This window comes from Elephas maximus, chromosome 9 (genome assembly GCF_024166365.1).
Source record: "Elephas maximus indicus isolate mEleMax1 chromosome 9, mEleMax1 primary haplotype, whole genome shotgun sequence".
Taxonomy (NCBI): domain Eukaryota; kingdom Metazoa; phylum Chordata; class Mammalia; order Proboscidea; family Elephantidae; genus Elephas; species Elephas maximus.
In genome coordinates, this window is record NC_064827.1 from 45,243,860 (window position 1) to 45,264,705 (window position 20,846).

The 20,846-nt window shown below is 39.1% G+C and overlaps 1 protein-coding gene across 9 annotated transcripts in view; it reads right to left on the reverse strand.

Annotated features, from left to right (window-relative positions):
- The window catches only part of RNF38 (ring finger protein 38), a 172,264-nt gene that overhangs the window by 48,769 nt on the left and 102,649 nt on the right, over positions 1–20,846 (reverse strand). For all 9 annotated transcript variants that reach the window (XM_049896479.1, XM_049896478.1, XM_049896477.1 and 6 more), the window contains one exon: positions 1,194–1,387. In XM_049896479.1, coding sequence (XP_049752436.1) covers positions 1,194–1,387 — 194 coding nt within the window. The remainder of the gene's footprint in view (positions 1–1,193; positions 1,388–20,846) is intronic.

The window sequence follows — 20,846 nt, forward strand, 5'->3', positions numbered from 1 at the left end:
ATATTAAAATCGTAATGAACAAGGGAATGGTAACAAATCCTGGAACAGGGTTTACCGTTTAGCAAGGAGGAGGGAAAATGGCGATCAGACAGGAGCACCGGGGGACTGTTTAGGTAGTAACAATGTTCTGTCTTTACCTAGGTGTTGGGTACACATTTGCTCTGTTATTATTTTAACCGTACATTTTGTTTTAAATGTTCCTCTGAACATATGACATGTTTTACTACAAAGCAACAGAAAGGCTACGGCAGGCACTTAGGCTGTAACCTTGAACCAAACAACCGTATTTCCTTATGTTTATTGTATTTAACAGCTATAAAATATTTTACTCGGCAGATATACATTATTTTACTTAAATATTTCCATATAACTGAGGAATTAAGGTACAGGGTAATATAAAACTCTCAGTGTCTCAACAGAATATAGTTCAGAAACAGGTTTATCTGCCTCATTTGGAACAAAGAATGGTGGTTTTATGATTCCTTCCTAACTCTAAAATGAAAAGATTGTAAATATCCCTTAGACTACCAACATCTCAGAGATGCAAACAGTTGTCTCATCCCAAGGATGCACTCTTTCCCGTGAATAAGGAATGTACAACTTCAGGCAATGATAAAAGTCAAGAAGCTCACGAAGAAATGTATTCCTTTAGGGAAGAAAGGCAAGGGCCAAGTCCCAAGGAAGAGAGGGCTAAAGGCTGAACTAAACCTCAGTCATTTTTTTCACACTTCAGGCTCCACAGTTTTGCAGGAAACCTAAGCAAGCTCTCAAATGCCTTAGAGGATACGGAAGGAATAAGAACGGAGTAGAGAAAAGGTAGCTCATTTTTAGGATCTCATATTTCCTTAAAGTTGTGAACTGCAGGATGCTTTTTCCAGTAATCAGGATTGCAGACTAGCTCACAAAAAGTCTTAAACCACAATGTAGTTGAATTTCTATATAATGGCATGGATTGACTTTGGGTAAATCATTTTAGCCTCCTTCAATTTCTTCACCTGCCAATTACAAGCTAAATTAACCTTTATGATCTAGTGTGAGAGCCTAAACAACTTGTAATGTTACTTTTTTTGTGTGATTGTACACGTACATGTACTGAGTGGGTATGAAACACCTATAAAAAATGTATTCTGATGCTAAAAAAAAAAGCTCGCAAGCCTACCAATGGAAGGAAATTTTGGTAGTAATCAACTAACCTTCTTCTGTTGCGTGCAGGTGTGTTGCATCGTTCCCCTGAGAAGTGATGTTGGCTTGGTCGAACTGAAGGGGGCTGCCTATTTGATGTCATCTCCCATGGTCGCATTGGTGGTGAGGGAGCTGGTGATGCTGATGTATAATCAAAGACTGAATGAGAGAGGCGCTGTCTCTTGGGACTTGGACTATCTTCACTCTGCCAATGCAACGAAATCAATCAACTGAATAAGGATTTCACATTACTGCATAAGCACAGGTGTTTACATATTTACCCTAAAACATAAAGGAGAAAAAAATATGTATATGTGACCAACCCAAATTAAATATCTTAAAAAAAAAAAAATGCTGGAATGGGGGAGAGGATGCACAGTAAACAATATCAAATGAAACATGAAATCTATTTTTAAGAGATTATCACAAAATTCATCAGGTAACAAGATACAGGGTATATAAAAGTGCAATAAGCATTTATGTAGTACTTGACCTTTCAATTCACCTGAGAAATTTCACTATACTCTCCTATCAGTTAACTTACTCATTTAGAGGCAGCAATTCTCAGCTGACAGTCCAGTTGAGAAGGGAACACAACTTGAGAAGAAAGTAACTTGATTCTAAATCACACCCCCCTATACCTTACTACTTTCCCTACTACCTTACTTCTGTTGCTTAGGCCGTTAGTTATTTTCCGTAATGAGGGTTACCTGGATAAAATAAGATTTATATAAAACAGATAAAAGAGTATTCAACTGATCTAGATCATCATGTCTCAACTAGGATGTCACAAAACTTTGGGAGTCCTTTTAAGAAAGATGTGGCATTTCGGGTAGAACACAGGAACGGTAGCTAACTCAAAACCTGTACCTGTTATCTTGAGGCATACTCTCAAGTTTTCAAGGGTCATAACATTGCTTACTAGCTATAAAACTGACACAGATTGCTTACTTGCATTATTAACTTTCCAGGATCGTCCACCCAACTCAATTTTCCAACTAAACCTCACCAAAATTACAATTACTTGAAAAACTGATTAAGGGCTAAGTATTTTCTAACAGAACCTCTCCTATCTCCAATCTACTACTCCAAGTTCTAATTACTTGGGCGTTACAGCACCTTTGGTTACAAAATAATTGGTACTTGCTGCTAGCACAAGAATCATCTTAAAATATTACCTAGAGCATATATGGAGTTACATACCACAACCTGAAATTTTAAGAGCTAAGCCTATAAAACAGAATTGATTATTTAAACTGACAGGAATGAAACAAATTGCTAAATGGCTGCATTTGATCATTCCAAAATGATTTAGCAGAGGTATTCTAAAGCCATCTCATTTTCCTTCTATATTTAAGAAATATTACAATTAAAGTTTGCCATTATAATAAAAATAGAAAATAGTTTTCAGAACCATATATAACAGAACCATGTTTCTATAACACTCCCAACTACCACACTAACCTTATTTTCTTCCTTGACTTAATAGTACTATATTATACTTGAAGATGGAAGGAATACACAGTCATCGTACCCCAAAGAACTGGTCAGTGTTCAACCACTTCAAGAGGTAGCATATGATCAGGAACCGATGGCACTGAAGAAAGAAGTCCAAGAAGCACTGAAGGCACTGGTGAAAAACAAGCCTCAAGGAATAGACGGAGTATCAACTGAGCTATTTCAACAAACAGATGCAGTGCTGGAGGTGCTCACTCATCTATGCGAAAAAATTGGGAAGACAGCTACCTGGCCAACTGACTGGAAGAGATTCATATTTATGCCTATTCCCAAGAAAGGTGATCCAACCGAATGCAGAAATTATCAAACAATATCATTAATATCAAATGCATGCAAAATGTTGCTGAAGATCATTCAAAAGTGGCTGGAGCAGTATATTGACGGGAACTGCCAGAAATTCAGGCCGGATTCAGAAGAGGACGTGGAACCAGGGATATCACTGCTGATGTCAGATGGATCCTGGATGAAAGCAAAGAATACCAGAAGGATGTTTACCTGTGTTTTATTGACTACGCGAAGGCACGTGACTGTGTGGATCATAAGAAATTACGGATAACGTTGCGAAGAAAGGGAATTTCAGCACACTTAACTGTGCTCATGAGGAACCAGTACATAGGTCAAGAGGCAGTCGTTCAGACAGAACGGGATAGTGAGTGGTTTGAAGTCAGGAAAGGTGTGCGTCAGGGTTGTATCCTTTCACCATACCTGTTCAATCTGTACGCTGAGCAAATAATCGGAGAAGCTGGACTACATGAAGAATGGGGCATCGGGGTTGGAGGATGAATCATTAACAACCTGTGTCATGCAGATGACGCAACCTTGCTTGCTGAAAGTGAAAAGGACTTGAAGCACTTACTGATGAAGATCAAAGACTACTTGCCTTCAGTACAGATTACACCTCAACATAAAAGAAAACAAAAATCCTCACAACTGGACCAATAAGCAACATCATGATAAATGGAGAAAATATCGAAGTTGTCAAAGATTTCATTTTACTTGGATCCACAATCAACACCCATGGTAACAGCAGTCAAGAAATCAGAAGATGCACTGCATCAGGCAAACAGGCTGCAAAAGATCTCTTTATGGTATTGAAAAGCAAAGATGTCACCTTGAAGAGTAAGGTGTGCCTGACCCAAGTCATGGTATTTTCAATCGCATCATATGCACGCGAAAGCTGGACAATGAATAAGGAAGACTGAGGAAGAACTGACAACTTTGAATTGCGGCGTTGGTGAAGAATATCGAATATACGATGGTACTGCCAAAAGAATGAACAAGTAAGTCTGTCCTAGGAGAAGTACAAGCAAAGTGCTCCTTAGAAGATGGCAAGACTATGTCTTACATACTTTGGACACATTGTCAGGAGGGATCGGTCCCTGGAGAAGGACATCATGCTTGGTAAAGTACAGAGTCAGCAGAAAAGAGAAGACTCTCAATGAGGTGGACTGGTGCAGTGGCTGCAACAATGGGCTCAAGCTTAACAACGATTGTGAGAATGGTGTAGGACCGGGCAGTGTTTCGTTCTGTGGTACAGAGGGTCGCTATGAGTTCGATGCGATTCGACAGCACCTAACAACAACAACATAGTATACTTGGTTTTACCCCTTCAATTTAATAAGAAAATTAGTTCTCATGTTCTGATAATCCTAAAAACAGAAAATAAGCATAATTCAGATAGTTTGATTTAAAAAAGAGGAGGGAGCTGGGGAGGCAGAATGACCATACTCAACTGACATGTATGAATACTATACATAAGCACCAGAAATACGCTATCTCCACAGTTGGTAAAATAAATATGACTAATACTTTTTTTTTACGTATAAAATACTAGTAACCAATCACGATCATTATCCTTCATGTGTATATCCTACACTCAAAGCCTAACATGAGCTATGATGCGGAGTCAAACTCAATTCTAGAAGTTCACTGCCTAAAACAAAGAAGGAAAATGTAACAAATCGGCATGAAAAAGGTCAAATGACCTGAGAAAACACTTAGGCTATACACCTTTATATATTTTCAGTGATGTTCATTTGCGAGTGAACAATGTTCATATTTTATAATGTACTGGTTTTAAGAGTGAAGATATGAAAAGGTGACTGAGGAAGTTCCACATCTCTTTTTCTTTGCTCTATAATAGATTCGCACTGGTGAAAAAGAAGAAACAAAGAATAGGAAGTGAAGGGAGGTGAGCTATTAACTGGTACTATCCTAACTTTTTTTTTTTTTTTATCCTAACTAGTCATGCTTTTTTACTCAATCTAATAGGAAACCACAGTGGCTATTTGAAGACAGGGAATTATTAAAAATTAGTTAACTGTGTTCAACATGGTTTCTGGCATTGGATATTAGTGGAAAACCAGGTGTCTAAGAGTTTAGTTAATTGTAAACGTATCAGTGTTGGTTTCTGGGTTTTAACACATGTACCACAGTTGTTTTTGTTTTTTTTTTTTTACCACAGTTAGGTAAGATGTTAACATTAGGGGAAACTGAGTAATGCGTACAGAAATTCTCTGTAGCATTAACTTTTTCTGTAAATCTAAGATTATTCCAAAATAAAAGTTTATTTTTAAAAAGTAGTTTAAAAAATAACCACGTACAGCATTTGTGCTTTAATGTAAGGAAGCAGCAGAGGACAGGGAATCTGGTAACTTTCTTTAATTAGTAAAGTAAGGTGGGGGTGGAGTTCATATTCCCAAATAAGATGTTCAGTCATATTTTACTTGAGTCACCTATTAATAGTTATACTCAATCTACATATTGAACTTTTTGACATTTATTTCATTAGACTATAATCTGTTAAGTTCAGCAAATAAAGCATAAAATGTAGTACGGCTTACTTAAAAGTTTTAGACTATCACAACTTTCACAACAATCCGTATCTGGAATTCACAATTGTATGGACAGCAATCTAGGCTGATAAATTAGAAGTTTTAGAACAATGGGAGCCTGTATAATCATAGTCAAAATCCTTTGAACTCTCTCAATGTCCTCAAAAGACAAATGGAAAGCTAGAATGACTATGTACAAAGAACTGTCATCATGTATCTTTTTCTCCTTCCACAGCAGAGAAAGGTTAGCCATGTCTTCATTTTTCCTAATCCTGTAACTGTGTGCAAGTTCCACAATTAAGTTGAGTATCTATACAGGTCTGAAAAGCAAGGCAAATACAAAATTTCTGGAAGGTGTATGGTATTCTAAATGGTATGGCAATCTCAGTAAATTTTGTAAAAAGTCTTATAACATCTCTAATACAAATTATTTTATTACTCTGTGTACATTATAACTAACTGGCCTTGTTCAGAAATGGCATGTGTCAATTAATGTACTATGGAGCTAGCAGTCAACCCACTCAACTAGCAAGAAGGCTATAATGACCTTAATTTAGATATAAACAATTATGCTGTGATGGTCCTCCCAAACATAGTAGAGAAGCAGAGTCTGTGCAGCTTTGCACTTAGGTTGGGGAAAAGATAGTATTTACAAACATTAAAAACACTTAAAACTCATATTCTCCTTCACAGTGGCAGACTTCCATTCTGCTACTATAATTCAATTGTAACAAGGTGAAGTAAAAATATACAATTTCATATATAGTGGTTGTCAAGTTTGGAAATTTTGCTGTTATAGCCTATTTACAAACTACCTACAAAGTATACTTTATGGTCTTTCTCTCTACAATATAAATTCCTGCCATTTAAATAATAATAAAAAAAAAATACCAGGGACTAAATGGTATTTTCACTCTACTAGCAAAGAACTCAATGCCAACAAATTTGAAAGTAAGTTCATAAAAAACAAGAGATACCTCACTGATGATTCCAATGAACTCCTGTTTATAAGACTGCATATATGAAGATACATTATAAATATAATTTTAAAAATATGTAACTGTTATCACTTTAAGGTATGGCTTCTACAAGGAGGCACTTTTGGAACTGCTGCTAACTAGAAAAGGACAAAACTAAGAACAAGGCAAAACTACACTGAAACCCAAATGATTAGAGCAGCTAATATTTAAAGACTGCTTTCTCTGGCTGGTTAGGTGCCTGACAGGCAATAACTTATTTAATCCTCACACCTGCACGAAAGATGAAAAAGTAAGTTTGAAAAACTGAGTCTTAAAGAGGTTAACATGGCCCAGGGTCACACAACTAGTAAAGTGCAGAGCCCAGGTTAGAACAGAAGCATCTGAGTCCTAAGCCTTAATCACTCAGCCACATGGCCTCCTCTGAGAATGGAAACCATTTTTCCCTCCACTTCTCCATCTGAGCTCAGTCCCCCAGGTTTTGGGATGGAGGAGGGAACTGTGCTGATTCAGACTGAAAGTTTATTGGACAGGTGTAAGTGTGGGGAAGGTACTGATGGTTCCATGGTAAAATTTTTGCCTTCCATGTGGGAAACTCGAGCTTGATTCGTGACCAATGCACCTCATGTGTTGCCACTACCTGTCTGTCAGCGATGGCTTATATGTTGCTATGAGCCTGAACAGGTCTCAGTGGAGCTCACAGACTAAGACAGACTAGGAAGATAAGGCTTGGCGATCTACCTCCAAAATCAGCCAATAAAAACCCTATGAATCACAATGGTTCGATCAGCAACTAACCATGGGATGGCGTAGGACCAAGCATCATTTCATTCGATTGTGCATGGGGTCACCACAAGTCAGGGGCTGACTCAACAGCAGCTAACAATAAAAACATAGTAAGGGAGCTGAAGATAGTGTGAGTGATCAAGTAAATGGCCATGGATACAAGCAGAGTGAAAAAAAAAAAACCAAACCTGATGCTGTTGAGTTGATTCCAACTATCAAGGACTAGTAAGTGGTGAGGCATGGTAAAGAAACTGGAATTTTTGAAGAACTCAAGAATGCAAGTATGATAAAAGTGAAAGATATAAAGTTTCTATTTACATTTACTGTGGAAAAGGGTAAACTGATAGATGCTATACTTGAGGAGCTCACAATTTAGGCCATATTCAGAAACAGAATAAAACTTGGATTTAAGGCTATAGACATGGACAAGAAGTCAGAGGGCTTCTTGTCAGAAATGTATGACAGAGCAGCCAGCCACCTAATATACAACTATTGGTCTCTGCTCATCTGAAGCAAAAGAGAAAGAAGGAAACCAAAGACTCAGAGAAGAAACTACTCTACAGGACTGCCTATGCAAACCACAGCCTCATCTATTCTGGGATCAGAAGAACTACGTGGTGCCCAGCTACCACTACCGATTGTTTTGACCAGGGACACAATACCAAAAACCAATCCCATTGCCATGAAGTTGATTCCAACTCACAGCGACCCTACAGGACAGAGGAGAACTGCCCCACAGGGCTTCCAAGGAGTGGCTGGTAGATTCAAACTACCGACCTTTTGGTTAGCAGCCATAGCTCTTAACCACTGCACCACCAAGACTCCAATAAATGGTCCCAAAGAGAATGGGAGAAAAGTGTAGAAAAAAACCCAAATTCTTAAAAATGACAAGACTGACTGGATTGATAGAGACTAGAGGAACCCCTGAGGCTATCGCCCTGAGATATTCTTTAAACGCTGAACTAAAACCACTCCTTGAGGTCACCTTTCAGCTAAATAACAGATTGGCTCATAAAATAAAGAATATCATCCATGAGTACAGCACTGTGCTCCTTAAAAAAACAAACAAACACATTTACATGAGACAAATGGATAACATTTACCCTAATGCAAAGATGAGAAGATGGGCGGGGGGGGGGGGGGCGCAAAGATTAATGTAAATGGAATAATTCGAACAGAAATGAGAATGTTGACAATGTGGAAAATGTAACCAACATCACTGAAAAATATGTATATACATTGTTAAATGGGAACCTAATTTGCTATGTAAACTTTCACCAAAAACACAGTAAAATATCTAAAAAACTGTATAATTATAAACTTGGAAGGTCTTAGAAAATGTAAGCACGTGGCTCTTTTGTCGTAAGAAATATGAAAGAAGATCAGAAGGTAAAAATCAGATGCTGCTGCTCTAGGACCAGACTTTGAGAAACAAAACACTAGGCCATAACGGACTCTGTTAGGAACAGTCCCTAAGACTGAACCTACAGTAATAAAAAATTTTTAAATTATATTTTGAATTCTCAGGGGAAAAAGTTCTATCCCTCCTCTCCTTGTTGATTCTGTGCTACTGGGCTGACTTTTCAAAGTACCAGATGCTGACAACGACTTCCCAACTTCTATCTCCAGCCAGGAATCACCCTTGACCTCCAGGCTTACATGCTGAATTACCTGACCTCTCCAGTTGGATGTCTAACGAAAAAAACAGTTAAGTCGACTCTGACTCATGGCAAACCCATGTGTCAGAGTCAAAATGTGCTCCACAGGGTTTTCGATGGCTGATTTTTTCGAAGTAGGCCTTTCTTCTGAAGCACCTCTGTGTGGACTTGAACCTCCAACCTTTGGCTAGGAGCCAAAGGCACTGACTGTTTGTACCAGGGGCGGATTATCCAATAAACAAGATAAACACAGTGCTTTCCTTGCTTACCAGATCATCTGTAGTGAACAATTTCACGTTTTTTTCCACCACATCAAAGAATGTGCTTCTAGGTATAGCTGGCAACTATCTCTCTCCTAAGCCTACAGCACATTCTGACAGAATCAAAGCCACTTTTCAAATTTACGATCCCTGACAAGGGCCAAAACCAAAACCAAACCCACTGCTATCGAGCCGATTCTGACTCACAGCGACCCTACAGGACAGCGTAGAACTGCCCCATAGAGTTTCTAAGGAGCGCCTGGCAGATTTGAACTGCCGACCTGTTGGTTGGCAGCCGTAGCACTTAACCACTATACCACCAGCGTTTCCCTGACAAGGGAAGGTAAAAAGGAAGGTAAACCCAAAAAGGAAGGTAAGCACAAGCTTATCGTGCTTACGTACTAATCTTACTTACTCATGCTTACTTACTAAGCTGTTTACTACTTAACTAAGCAAGCACAAGTAAGCCCATGTTTACCTTGCTTATCAGGTAATCCACCCCTGGTTTATGCCACCCAGGGACTAGAAGTTTAATAGGCACCCCAAACACTAAATTCCACTACACACACATGCAAGCTTACTCCATCTCCTTGAAACTTTTTCTTCACTACATTCCAGGGACACCACCCTCTCCTCATTTTCCTTATTATTACTGGCTACTTCTTCTCAGTTGCCTTTGCTGGTTTCTCATCTCCTAGATGTTGGAACACCCCAGCATTCATCTACAGAGTATTCTTTAAACTGATTTACCAGGTTATTTCATCCAATCCCCTTTCCAGCCCAGACTACTTTGCTGAACACCTGACTCATATCTAATTGCTCATTTGAGATCATGTTCAAAACTCAAGTGACTCAAGTTTCCACCTCACTGCACTTTCAACCTATCAACAAGTTTCATCAGCTTAACTTGAAAATATGTCCAGAATCTGATCACTTATGAAACTAAAACATTCTAAACATAAAGCAACTTATTAGTATTAAGAATAACTGCCAAGACAGATCTTTTTTTTTCCCTTCAAACACTGAATTTAGTTCCACCAAAGTACATCATTTACTTGTAACTATAACTTTAAGCTGGAAACATGGATCAATGATTACAATAGAAAATTTGAAGCACTGGCAGTGAAAACAAAAAATATATTCAAAACGTGAAATCAAGGGATATCTTTGAGAGGCTCACATGCAGCAGTTGTTTTGTAGAAAGCTGAAGGCTGGAGGTTAGGAATGTAAACTTAGGAGTCTTTGGTATATACGTGGAGCCCAGGTGGCGTAGTGGTCAGGAGCTTGGCTGCTAACCAAAAGGTCAGCAGTTCGAATCCACCAGCCACTCCTTGGAAATCCTAAGGGACAGTTCTACTCTGTCCTACAGGGTCGCTATGAGTCAGAATCAACTAAATGGCAAAGGGTTTTGTTTGGTTTTTGGTATATACGTAGATGGTAAGTTACTGAAGTTGGAGGCACAGAAAAAATGGCCAGAAGAGTTTATACAGTGAAAAGAAGGCCCAATAATGGACCCTAACGAATGCCAAGATAGTTGATTATGACAGTGCAAAGTCAGTAGAAAGAGGACAACAAGGGGACTATACTGTGGTGGAAGCCAATGGAAGGAGTGTGAAGAATTCAATTCAGGGAGGCGGAGCCAAGATGGCAGAAGACAGACGCTTCCGTCAAGCCCTCTTTACAACAAAGACCCAAAAAAACAAGTGAAACGAGTATATCTGTGACAAGCTGGGAGCCCTGAGCATCAAACCAAGCTTAGACAATGAACTTAGGGGCAGGGGGAGGAAGAAGGCCATTCAGAAGTGGAGAGGAGTTACCAGACCTGAATCGTGGGGAGCCCTCAGGCACCATTCCTGGAGCAGCAGTGGCAGCGGCTGCTGGCTGGTACTAGCGTTCTGCCGCAGTTTCCTCAGGGAGAAGCAGCCAGCCACACAGCCCACTCACACCTCTTGAATCTGAGGAGAACGATACCCTCGGCAAAAGCTAAGTACCTGTGTATATGTTACCGTGCCCTCCCCGCCCAAGCCGGCTTCAGTGGCTGAATCCCTGGGCCTGAGATAGACCCTGGTGAGCACCTAGAGCCATTCTCCTGGACTTGGGGAAGGGAAAAATTTGCAACTGGGGGTAAAAGATAATTTGCTGCCTCCATTAATCTGGGGAGCTCAGGACAGAAGTGGCTCCTGTGCAGGAATAAACCGTCCAAGGACCTTGAGCACCTTTCCCTTCTGCATGCACCTGTGTGGGCCTATTTCAGGAGAATAGGCCCTTGTTGGCAAACTCCAACCATTTCAGCTGTGCTGTGGAGAGGTGGGTGTTTGACATTGCTTTGCCTATTAAACAAGGTCCTCACCTACCCACATCAGGGACCTAAGGACTGGTAGCTCCACTCAGGTCACCCAGCCACCCGTGACAGGGGTGCAAAGATTACTGGTACCTCCCAGTCCTTACAACCAAAAACTTTGGGTGCCCATGGTCCCTCTGCAGAACCCACCCACCAGCATGCTCTAGGGAACAGAGACACGTTTTCCTCAGAGACACTTGGGGGTCGGTTCTCAGACCCCTGCCTTGTTCAGAGCGTGACCCCGATACAATCAGATACCAGTATATACGCCAATCACCCCGCCCCTCTAAGACTGTAGGAAAGAGCCTATACCACACACTGGATATCAGCTACCTGGAAACCTGAGTTGAATTTATACAAGCAAACTGAATGGACTCCTAGACAGATACACCTGATAACAGCTCTAGCCAGCTGGGGACAGGACACCAGAACTCAAAAGGCAAAAATAATCAAGCTAGCTCACTCAAGCAACCCACAGGGGTATACCAAAACAAAATAAAGCAAGCAGATATGACACAGTAAGCAAGCATAAACTAATACAATAACTTATAGATGGCTCAGAGACAACAGTCAATATCAAGTCACATAAAGAAACAGGCCATGATCACCTCAACAGGCTCTCAAAACAAAGAATCCAGGGATCTTCTAGATGCACTTTCATGTGCATTCCTGGAATTACCAGATGCAGAATACAAAAGTTTAATATACAGAACCCTTCAAGACATCAGGAAGGAAATCAGGCCATATGCAGAACAAGCCAAGGAACACACAGATAAAGCAACGGAAGAACTTACAATATTCAGGAACACAATGAAAAGTTTAATAAGCTGGAAAAAATCCAGAGACAGACAGCATTCAGAAATTCAGAAGATGAACAATAAAATTACAGAAGTAGATAACTCAATACAAAGTCAGAGGAGCAGAATTGAGCAAGTAGAAGCTAGAATTTCTGAACTCGAAGGTAAATCACTTGGCACTAATACATTTGAAGAAAAATCAGATAAAAGAATTAAAAAAAAATGAAGAAACCTTAAGAATCATGTGGGACTCTACCAAGAGAAATGACCTACGAGTGACTGGAGTGCCGGAACAGGGAGGGATAACAGAAAATACAGAGAAAATTGCTGAGGATTTGTTGGCAGAAAACTTCCATGATATTGTCAAAGAAGAGAAGATACCTATCCATGATGCTCATTGAACTCCACATAAGGCAGATCTTAAAAGAAAGTCACCAAGACATATTATAACCCAATGTGCCAAAACCAAAGATAAGGAGGCAATTGTAAGAGCAGAGAGGGATAAAAGAAAAGTCACCTACAAGGGAGAGCCAATAAGAATAAGCTCAGACTACTCGGCAGAAACCATGCAGGCAAGAAGACAATGGGATGATATATTTAAAAACATGAAGGAAAAAAATTGCCTGCCAAGGATCATATATCCATCAAAACTGTCTCTTAAATATGAAGGTGAAATTAAGACATTTCCAGATAAACATAAGTTGAGGGCAATCGTAAAAACCAAACCAAAACTATAAGAAATGCTAAAGGGAGTTCTTTGGTTAGAAAATCAATAATATCAGGTATCAGCCCAAGACTAGAACACTGGGCAGAGCAACCAGAAGTCAAACCAGACAGGGAAATCCAAAAAACAAAGCAAGATTAAAAAAAAAAAAAAAAAAAAGCACAACACAGGGTAATGGCGATGTTATTATATAAAATACAACATTAAAATAATAAAGAGGGACTAAGAGTGTAATCATACACCTTCCATATGGAGAAGAAGATACAGCGATACAAAGAAATAAAAGTTAGCTTTAAATTTAGAAAAATAGGGGTAAATAATATGGAGACAAACAATCCTACTCATCAAAATAAAATACAAGAGAAAAATAGAGATTCAGCAGAAACAAAATCAACAACATATATGAGGAAAGGACAATATATAAAGAAAATCTACTCAGCACACAAAATCATGTGGGAAAAAGAAACTGTAAACACAGAAAAAAAGACATTAAAATGATACCACTAAATTCATACCTGTCTATAATCACACTGAATGTAAATGGACTAAATGCATCAATAAAGAGACAGAGAGTGGCAGAATGGATTAAGAAACAAGATCCATCTATATGCTGCCTATGAGAGACACACCTTAGACATAGAGACACAAACTAAAACTCAAAGGATGAAAAAAAATATATCAAGCAAACAATCAAAAAAGAGCAGCAGTGGCAATATTAATTTCTGACAAAATAGACTTTAAAGTTAAATCCATCAGAAAGGATAAGGAAGGACACTATAGGATAATTAAAGGGACAATACGCTAAGAAGATATAACCATATTAAATACTTACGCACCAATGACAGGGCTGCAAGATACATGAAACAAACTCTATCAGCACTGAAAAGTGAGATAGACAGCTCCACAATAATAGTAGGAGACTTCAACACACCACTTTCAATGAAGGACAGGACATCCAGAAAGAAGCTCAATAAAGACACGGAAGACCTAAGTGCCACAATCAACCAACTTGACCTCGTAGACATATACAGAACACTCCACCCAACAGCAACCAACTACACTTTTTTTAGTGCACATGGAACATTCTCTAGAATAGACCGCATATTAGGTCATAAAGCAAGCCTCAGCAAAATCCAAAACACTGAAATATTACAAAGCATGTTCTCTGACCATAAGGCCATAAAAGTAGAAATCAATAACAAGAAAAGAAATCAAACTCTTGGAAACTGAACAATACCCTGCTCAAAAAAGACTGGATTATAGAAGACATTAACGAAGGAATGAAGAAATTCAGAGAATCCAATGAGAATGAAAACACTTCCTATCAGAACCTTTGGGACACAGCAAAAGCGGTGCTCAGAGGCACATTTATATCAATAAATGCACACATCCAAAAACAAGAAAGGGCCAAAATCAAAGAATTATCCCTGCAACTAGAACAAACAGAAAGGGAGCAACAGAAGAAATGCACGGGCACCAGAAGAAAACAAGTAATAAAAATTAGAGCAGAACTAAATAAAATAGAAAGCAGAAAAACAATTGAAAGAATTAACAAGACCAAAAGCTGGTTTTTTGAAAAAAAAAAAAAAAATCAACAAAATTAATAAGCCACTGTCCAAAATGACAAAAGAAAAACAGGAGAGGAAGCAAATAACACAAATAATAAATGAGAGGGGCGATATTACAACAGACCCAACTGAAAGTAAACGAATCGTATCAGATTACTATGAAAAACTACACTCAAATTTGAGAACCTAGAAGAAATGGATGAATTCCTAGAAACACGCTATCTACCTAAACTAACACAAACAGAGGTAGAACAACCAAATAGACCAATAACAAAAGAAGAGGTTGAAAAGGTAATCAAGAAACTCCCAACAAAAAAAAAGCCCTCGTCCCCAGGGCTTCACTGCAGAGTTCTACCAAACATTCAGAGAAGAGTTAACACCACTACTACTAAAGGTATTTCAGAGCATTGAAAAAGATGGAATACTACCAAACTCATTGTATGAAGCCACCATATCCCTGATACCAAAACCAGGTAAAGACACCACAAGAAAAGAAAACTATAGACCTATATCCCTCATGAATGTAGAGGCAAAAATCCTCAACACAATTCTAGCCAATAGAATTCAACAACATATCAAAAAAATAATTCACCATGATCAAGTGGGAGTCATACCAAGATATGCAGGGATGGTTCAATGTTAGAAAAACAATTAATGTAGTCCACCACATAAATAAAACAAAAGACAAGAATCACATGATTTTATCAATTCATGCAGAAAAGGCATTTGACAAAGTTCAACACACATTCATGACAAAAACTCTCAGCAAAATAGGAATAGAAGGGAAATTAATCAACTTAATAAAGGGTATTTATACAAAGCCAACAGCCAACATCACCCTAAATGGAGAGAGCCTGAAAACATTCCCATTGAGATCAGGAACCAGACAAGGATGCCCTTTATCACCACTCTTATTCCACATTGTGCTGAAAGTCCTAACCAGAGAAATTAGGCTAGATAAAGAAATAAGGGGCATCCAGATTGGCAAGGAAGAAGTCAAAGTATCTCTATTTGCAGATGACATGATCTTAGTCACAGAAAACCCTAAGGAATCCTCCAGAAAACTACTGAAACTAATAGAAGAGTTCAGCAGAGTATCGGGACACAAGATGAACATACACAAATCAGTTGGATTCCTTTATAGCAACAAAAAGAACATGCAAGAGGAAATCACCAAATCAATGCCATTTATAGTAGCCCCCAAGAAGATAAAATACTTAGGAATAAATCTTACCAGGGATGTAAAAGACTTACACAAAGAAAACTACAGTACACTTCTGCAAGAAACCAAAAGAGACTTACATAAGTGGAAGAACGTACCTTGATCATGGACGGGAAGACTCAACATTATAAAAATGTCTATTCTACCAAAAGTGATCTATCCCAACGACATTCTTTAATGAGATGGAGAAACAAATCACCAACTTCATATGGAAGGGAAAGAGGCCCGGATAAATAAGGCATTACTGAAAAAGAAGAATAAAGTGGGAGGCCTTACTTTATCTGATTTTAGAAACTATTATACTGCCACAGTAGTCAAAAGAGCCCGGTACTGGTACAACAACAGATACATGGACCAATGGAACAGAATTGAGAATCCAGACATAAATCCATCCACATATGAGCAGCTGATTTTTGACAAGGGCCCCAAAACAGTTAAATGGAGAAAAGACAGTCTTTTCAACACACGGTGCTGGCATACTGGATATCCATCTGCAAAAAAATGAAACAAGACACATACCTCACTCCATGTACAAAAACGAGCTCAAAATGGATCAAAGACCTAAATATAAAAACTAAAACGATAAAAGATGACGCAAGAAAAAATAGGGACAACGTTAGGAGCCCTAATATATGGCATAAACAGTATACAAAACATTATAAAGAATGTAGAAGAAAAACTAGATAACTTGGAGCTCCTAAAAATCAAACACCTATGCTCATCCAGAGACTTCACCAAAGGAGTAAAAAGACTGCCTACAGAGTGCGAAAAAGTTTTTAGCTATGACATTTCTAATCAGCACCTGATCTCTCAAACCTACATGATACTGCAGAAACTCAACTGCAAAAAGACAAATAACCCAATGAAAAAATGGCCAAAAGAAAAAAATGAAACAGGACCCATACCTCACACCATGCACAAAAACTAACTCCAAGTGGATCAAAGACCTAAACATAAAGACTAAAACGATAAAGATCATGGAAGAAAAAACAGGAACAACCTTAGGAGCCCTAACACAAGGCATAAACAGAATACAAAACATTACCAAAAATGACGAAGAGAAACCAGATAACGGGGAGCTCCTAAAAACCAAACACCTATGCTCATCTAAAGACTTCACCAAAAGAGTAAAAAGACCACCTACAGACTGGGAAAGAATTTTCAGCTATGACATCTCCGACCAGCGCCTGATCTCTAAAATCTATATGATTCTGTCAAAACTCAACCACAAAAAGACAAACAACCCAATCAAGAAGTGGGCAAAGGATATGAACACACACCTCACTGAAGAAGATATTCAGGCAGCTAACAGATACATGAGAAAATGCTCTCGATCATTAGCCATCAGACAAATGCAAATTAAAACTACGATGAGATTCCATCTCACTCCAACGAGGCTGGCATTAATCCAAAAAACACAAAATAATAAATGTTGGAGAGGCTGCGGAGAGATTGGAACTCTTATACACTGCTGGTGGGAATGTAAAATGGTACAACCACTTTGGAAATCTATCTGGCGTTATCTTAAACAGCTAGAAATAGAACTACCATACAACCCAGAAATCCCACTCCTCGGAATATACCCCAGAGAAATAAGAGCCTTCACACAAACAGATATATGCACACCCCTGTTTATTGCAGCTCTGTTTACAATAGCAAAAAGCTGGAAGCAACCAAGGTGTCCATCAACGGATGAATGGTTAAATAAATTGTGGTATATTCACACAATGGAATACTCCGCATCGATAAAGAACAGTGACGAATCTGTGAAACATTTCATAACATGGAGGAACCTGGAAGGCATTATGCTGAGCGAAATTAGTCAGAGGCAAAAGGACAAATATTGTATAAGACCACTATTATAAGATCTTAATAAATAGTATAAACTGAGAAGAACACATACTTTTGTAGTTATGAGGGAGGGGAGGGAGGGAGGGTGGGAGAGGTTTTTTTCCTGATTAATTAGTAGATAAGAACTGCTTTAGGTGAAGGGAAGGACAACACTCAATACATGGAAGGTCAGCTCAACTGGACTGGACCAAAAGCAAATAAGTTTCCAGGATAAACTGAATGCTTCAAAGGTCAGTGGAGCAAGGGCGGAGGTTTGGGGACCATGGTTTAAGGGGACTTCAAAGTCAAATGGCAAAATAATTCTATTATGAAAACATTCTGCATCCCACTTTGAAACGTGGCATCTGGGGTCTTAAATGCTAACAAGCAGCCATCTAAGATGCATCAATTGGTCTCAACCCACCTGGAGCAAAGGAGAATGAAGAACACCAAGGTCACACGATAACTAAGAGCTGAAGAGACAGAAAGGGCCACATGAACCAGAGACCGACATCATCCTGAGACCAGAAGAACTAGTTGGTGCCCGGCCACAACCGATGACTGCCCTGACAGGGAGCACAACAGAGAACCCCTGAGGGAGCAGGAGATCAATGGGATGCGGACCCCAAATTCTCATAAAAAGACCAGACTTAGTGGTCTGACTGAGACTAGAGGAATCCCGGCGGTCATGGTACTCGTCAGACATGAAAGGGACTGGACAGTGGGTAGGAGAGAGATGCTGATAAAGAGTGAGCTAATTATATCAGGTGGACACTTGAGACTGTGTTGGCATCTCCTGTCTGGAGGGGGGATGGGAGGATACAGAGAGTTGGAAGCTGGCATAATTGTCACGAAAGGAGAGACTGGAAGGGCTGACTCATTAGGGGGAGAGCAAGTGGGGGTACGGAGTAAGGTGTATATAAACTTATATGTGACAGTCTGACTTGATTTGTAAACGTTCACTTGAACCTCAATAAAAGTTAATTAAAAAAATAAATAAATAAATCTGACTTTAAACTAAAGTATTACACACTACTAAAAACTTGATGATGACATGTAATAGACAGTTTAATGTACATTTTCACCCATACGAATTAAAATTTAAACAATTTTTTGATGCATTTCTGTAACAGTTTTAGTATAACTAAAATAAATGTAAACAATTATTAGAAAAAAATGGGCAAAAGATATGAATAGACAGTTCATTAAAGAAGACATTCAAGTAGCTAACAGATATATGAGGAAATGTTCACGATCATTCGCTATTAGAGAAACGCAGATCAAAACTACAATGAGATTTCATCTCACTCCAACAAGGCTGGCATTAATCCAAAAAACACAAAATAATAAATGTTGGAGAGGATGTGGAGAGATTAGAACACTTCTACACTGCTGGTGGGAATGTAAAATGGTACAATCACTTTGGAAATCGATTTGGAGCTTCCTTCAAAAGCTAGAAATAGAACTACCACACGATCCAGCAATCCCACTCTTCGGAATATATCCTAGAGAAATAAGACCCTTTACACGAACAGATATATGCACACCCATGTTTACTGCAGCACTGTTTACAAAAGCAAAAAGATGGAAGCAACCAAGGTGCCCCTCAACAGATGAATGGATAAATTATGGTATATTCACACAATGAAATACTATGCGTCGATAAAGAACAGTGACGAATCTGTGAAACATTTCATAACATGGAGGAACCTGGAAGGCATTATGCTGAGTGAAATTAGTCAGCTGCAAAAGGACAAATGTTGTATAAGACCACTATTATAAGCACTCAAAAAATAGCTTAAACAGAGAAGAAAAAATTCTTTGATGGTTACGAGGGGGGAAGGGAGGGAGGGTGGGAGAGGGGTATTCACTAATCAAATAGTAGATAAGAAGTACTTAGGCGACAGGAAAGACGACACACAATACAGGCGAGGTCAGCACAACTGGACTAAACCAAAAGCAAAGAAGTTTCCTGAATAAACTGAATGCTTCAAAGGCCAGCGTAGCAGGGGCAGGGGTTTTGGGACCATGGTTTCAGGGGACATCTAGGTCAACCGGCATAATAAAATTTATTAAGAAAACATTCTGCATCCCACTTTGGACAGTGGCGTCTAGGGTCTTAAACGTTAGCAAGCAGCCATCTAATATGCATTAATTGGTCTCAACCCACCTGGATCAAAGGAGAATGAAGAACACCAAGGACACAAGGTAATTACGAGCCCAAGAGACAGAAAGGGCCACATAAACCAGAGACTATATCAGCCTGAGACCAGAAGAACTAGATGGTGCCTGGCTACAACCGATGACTGCCCTGACAGGCAACACAACAGAGAACCCCTGAGGAAGCAGAAGAACAGTGGGATGCAGACCCCAAATTCTCATAAGACCAGACTTAATGGTCTGAGACTGGAAGGACCCCAGTGGTCATGGCTCCCAGACCTTCTGTTGGCCCGGGACAGGAACCATTCCCGAAGCCAACTCTTCAGACGTGGATTGGACTGGACCATGGGTTGGAGAGGGATGCTGGTGAGGAGTGAGCTTCTTGTATCAGGTGGACACTTGAGACTATGTTGGCGTCTCCTGCCTGGAGGGGAGTTGAGAGGGTGGAGGGGTTTAGAAGCTGGCGAAACGGACACGAAAAGAGAGAGTGGAGGGAGAGAGTGGGCTGTCTCATCAGGGGGAGAATAATTGGGAGTGTGTAGCAAGGTGTACATGGGTTTTTGTGTGAGACTGACTTTATTTGTAAACTTTCACTTAAAGCACAATAAAAATTATAAAAAAAAAAATTTCAACTGAGGGATCATGTAAGATGAGCGCTGAAGATGCACAATGGATTTACCAACATTAAGGTCACTGAGAAAGGGCTATTCATTTCTTTATAATATGACTTAGTATCTACTATGGAATATCTCCCCTCATAACAATTAAAAAAAACTTCTCCCTTTTTTAAAAATAATCTTCCTATGAATTTAAGGATATCTACATAATTCTAAAAAGAAAAAACTGCCATTTTAACTAGAATTTTATTAAGTGCAAAAATTTGCTGAAGTATAAGTTATTTACAATAGGCTTGTCTTTCAGAAAATAAGCATAGTTCTTGATGCATATAAATCTTCATTACAATCGCCCAAATAAATTTGGCAGTTTAT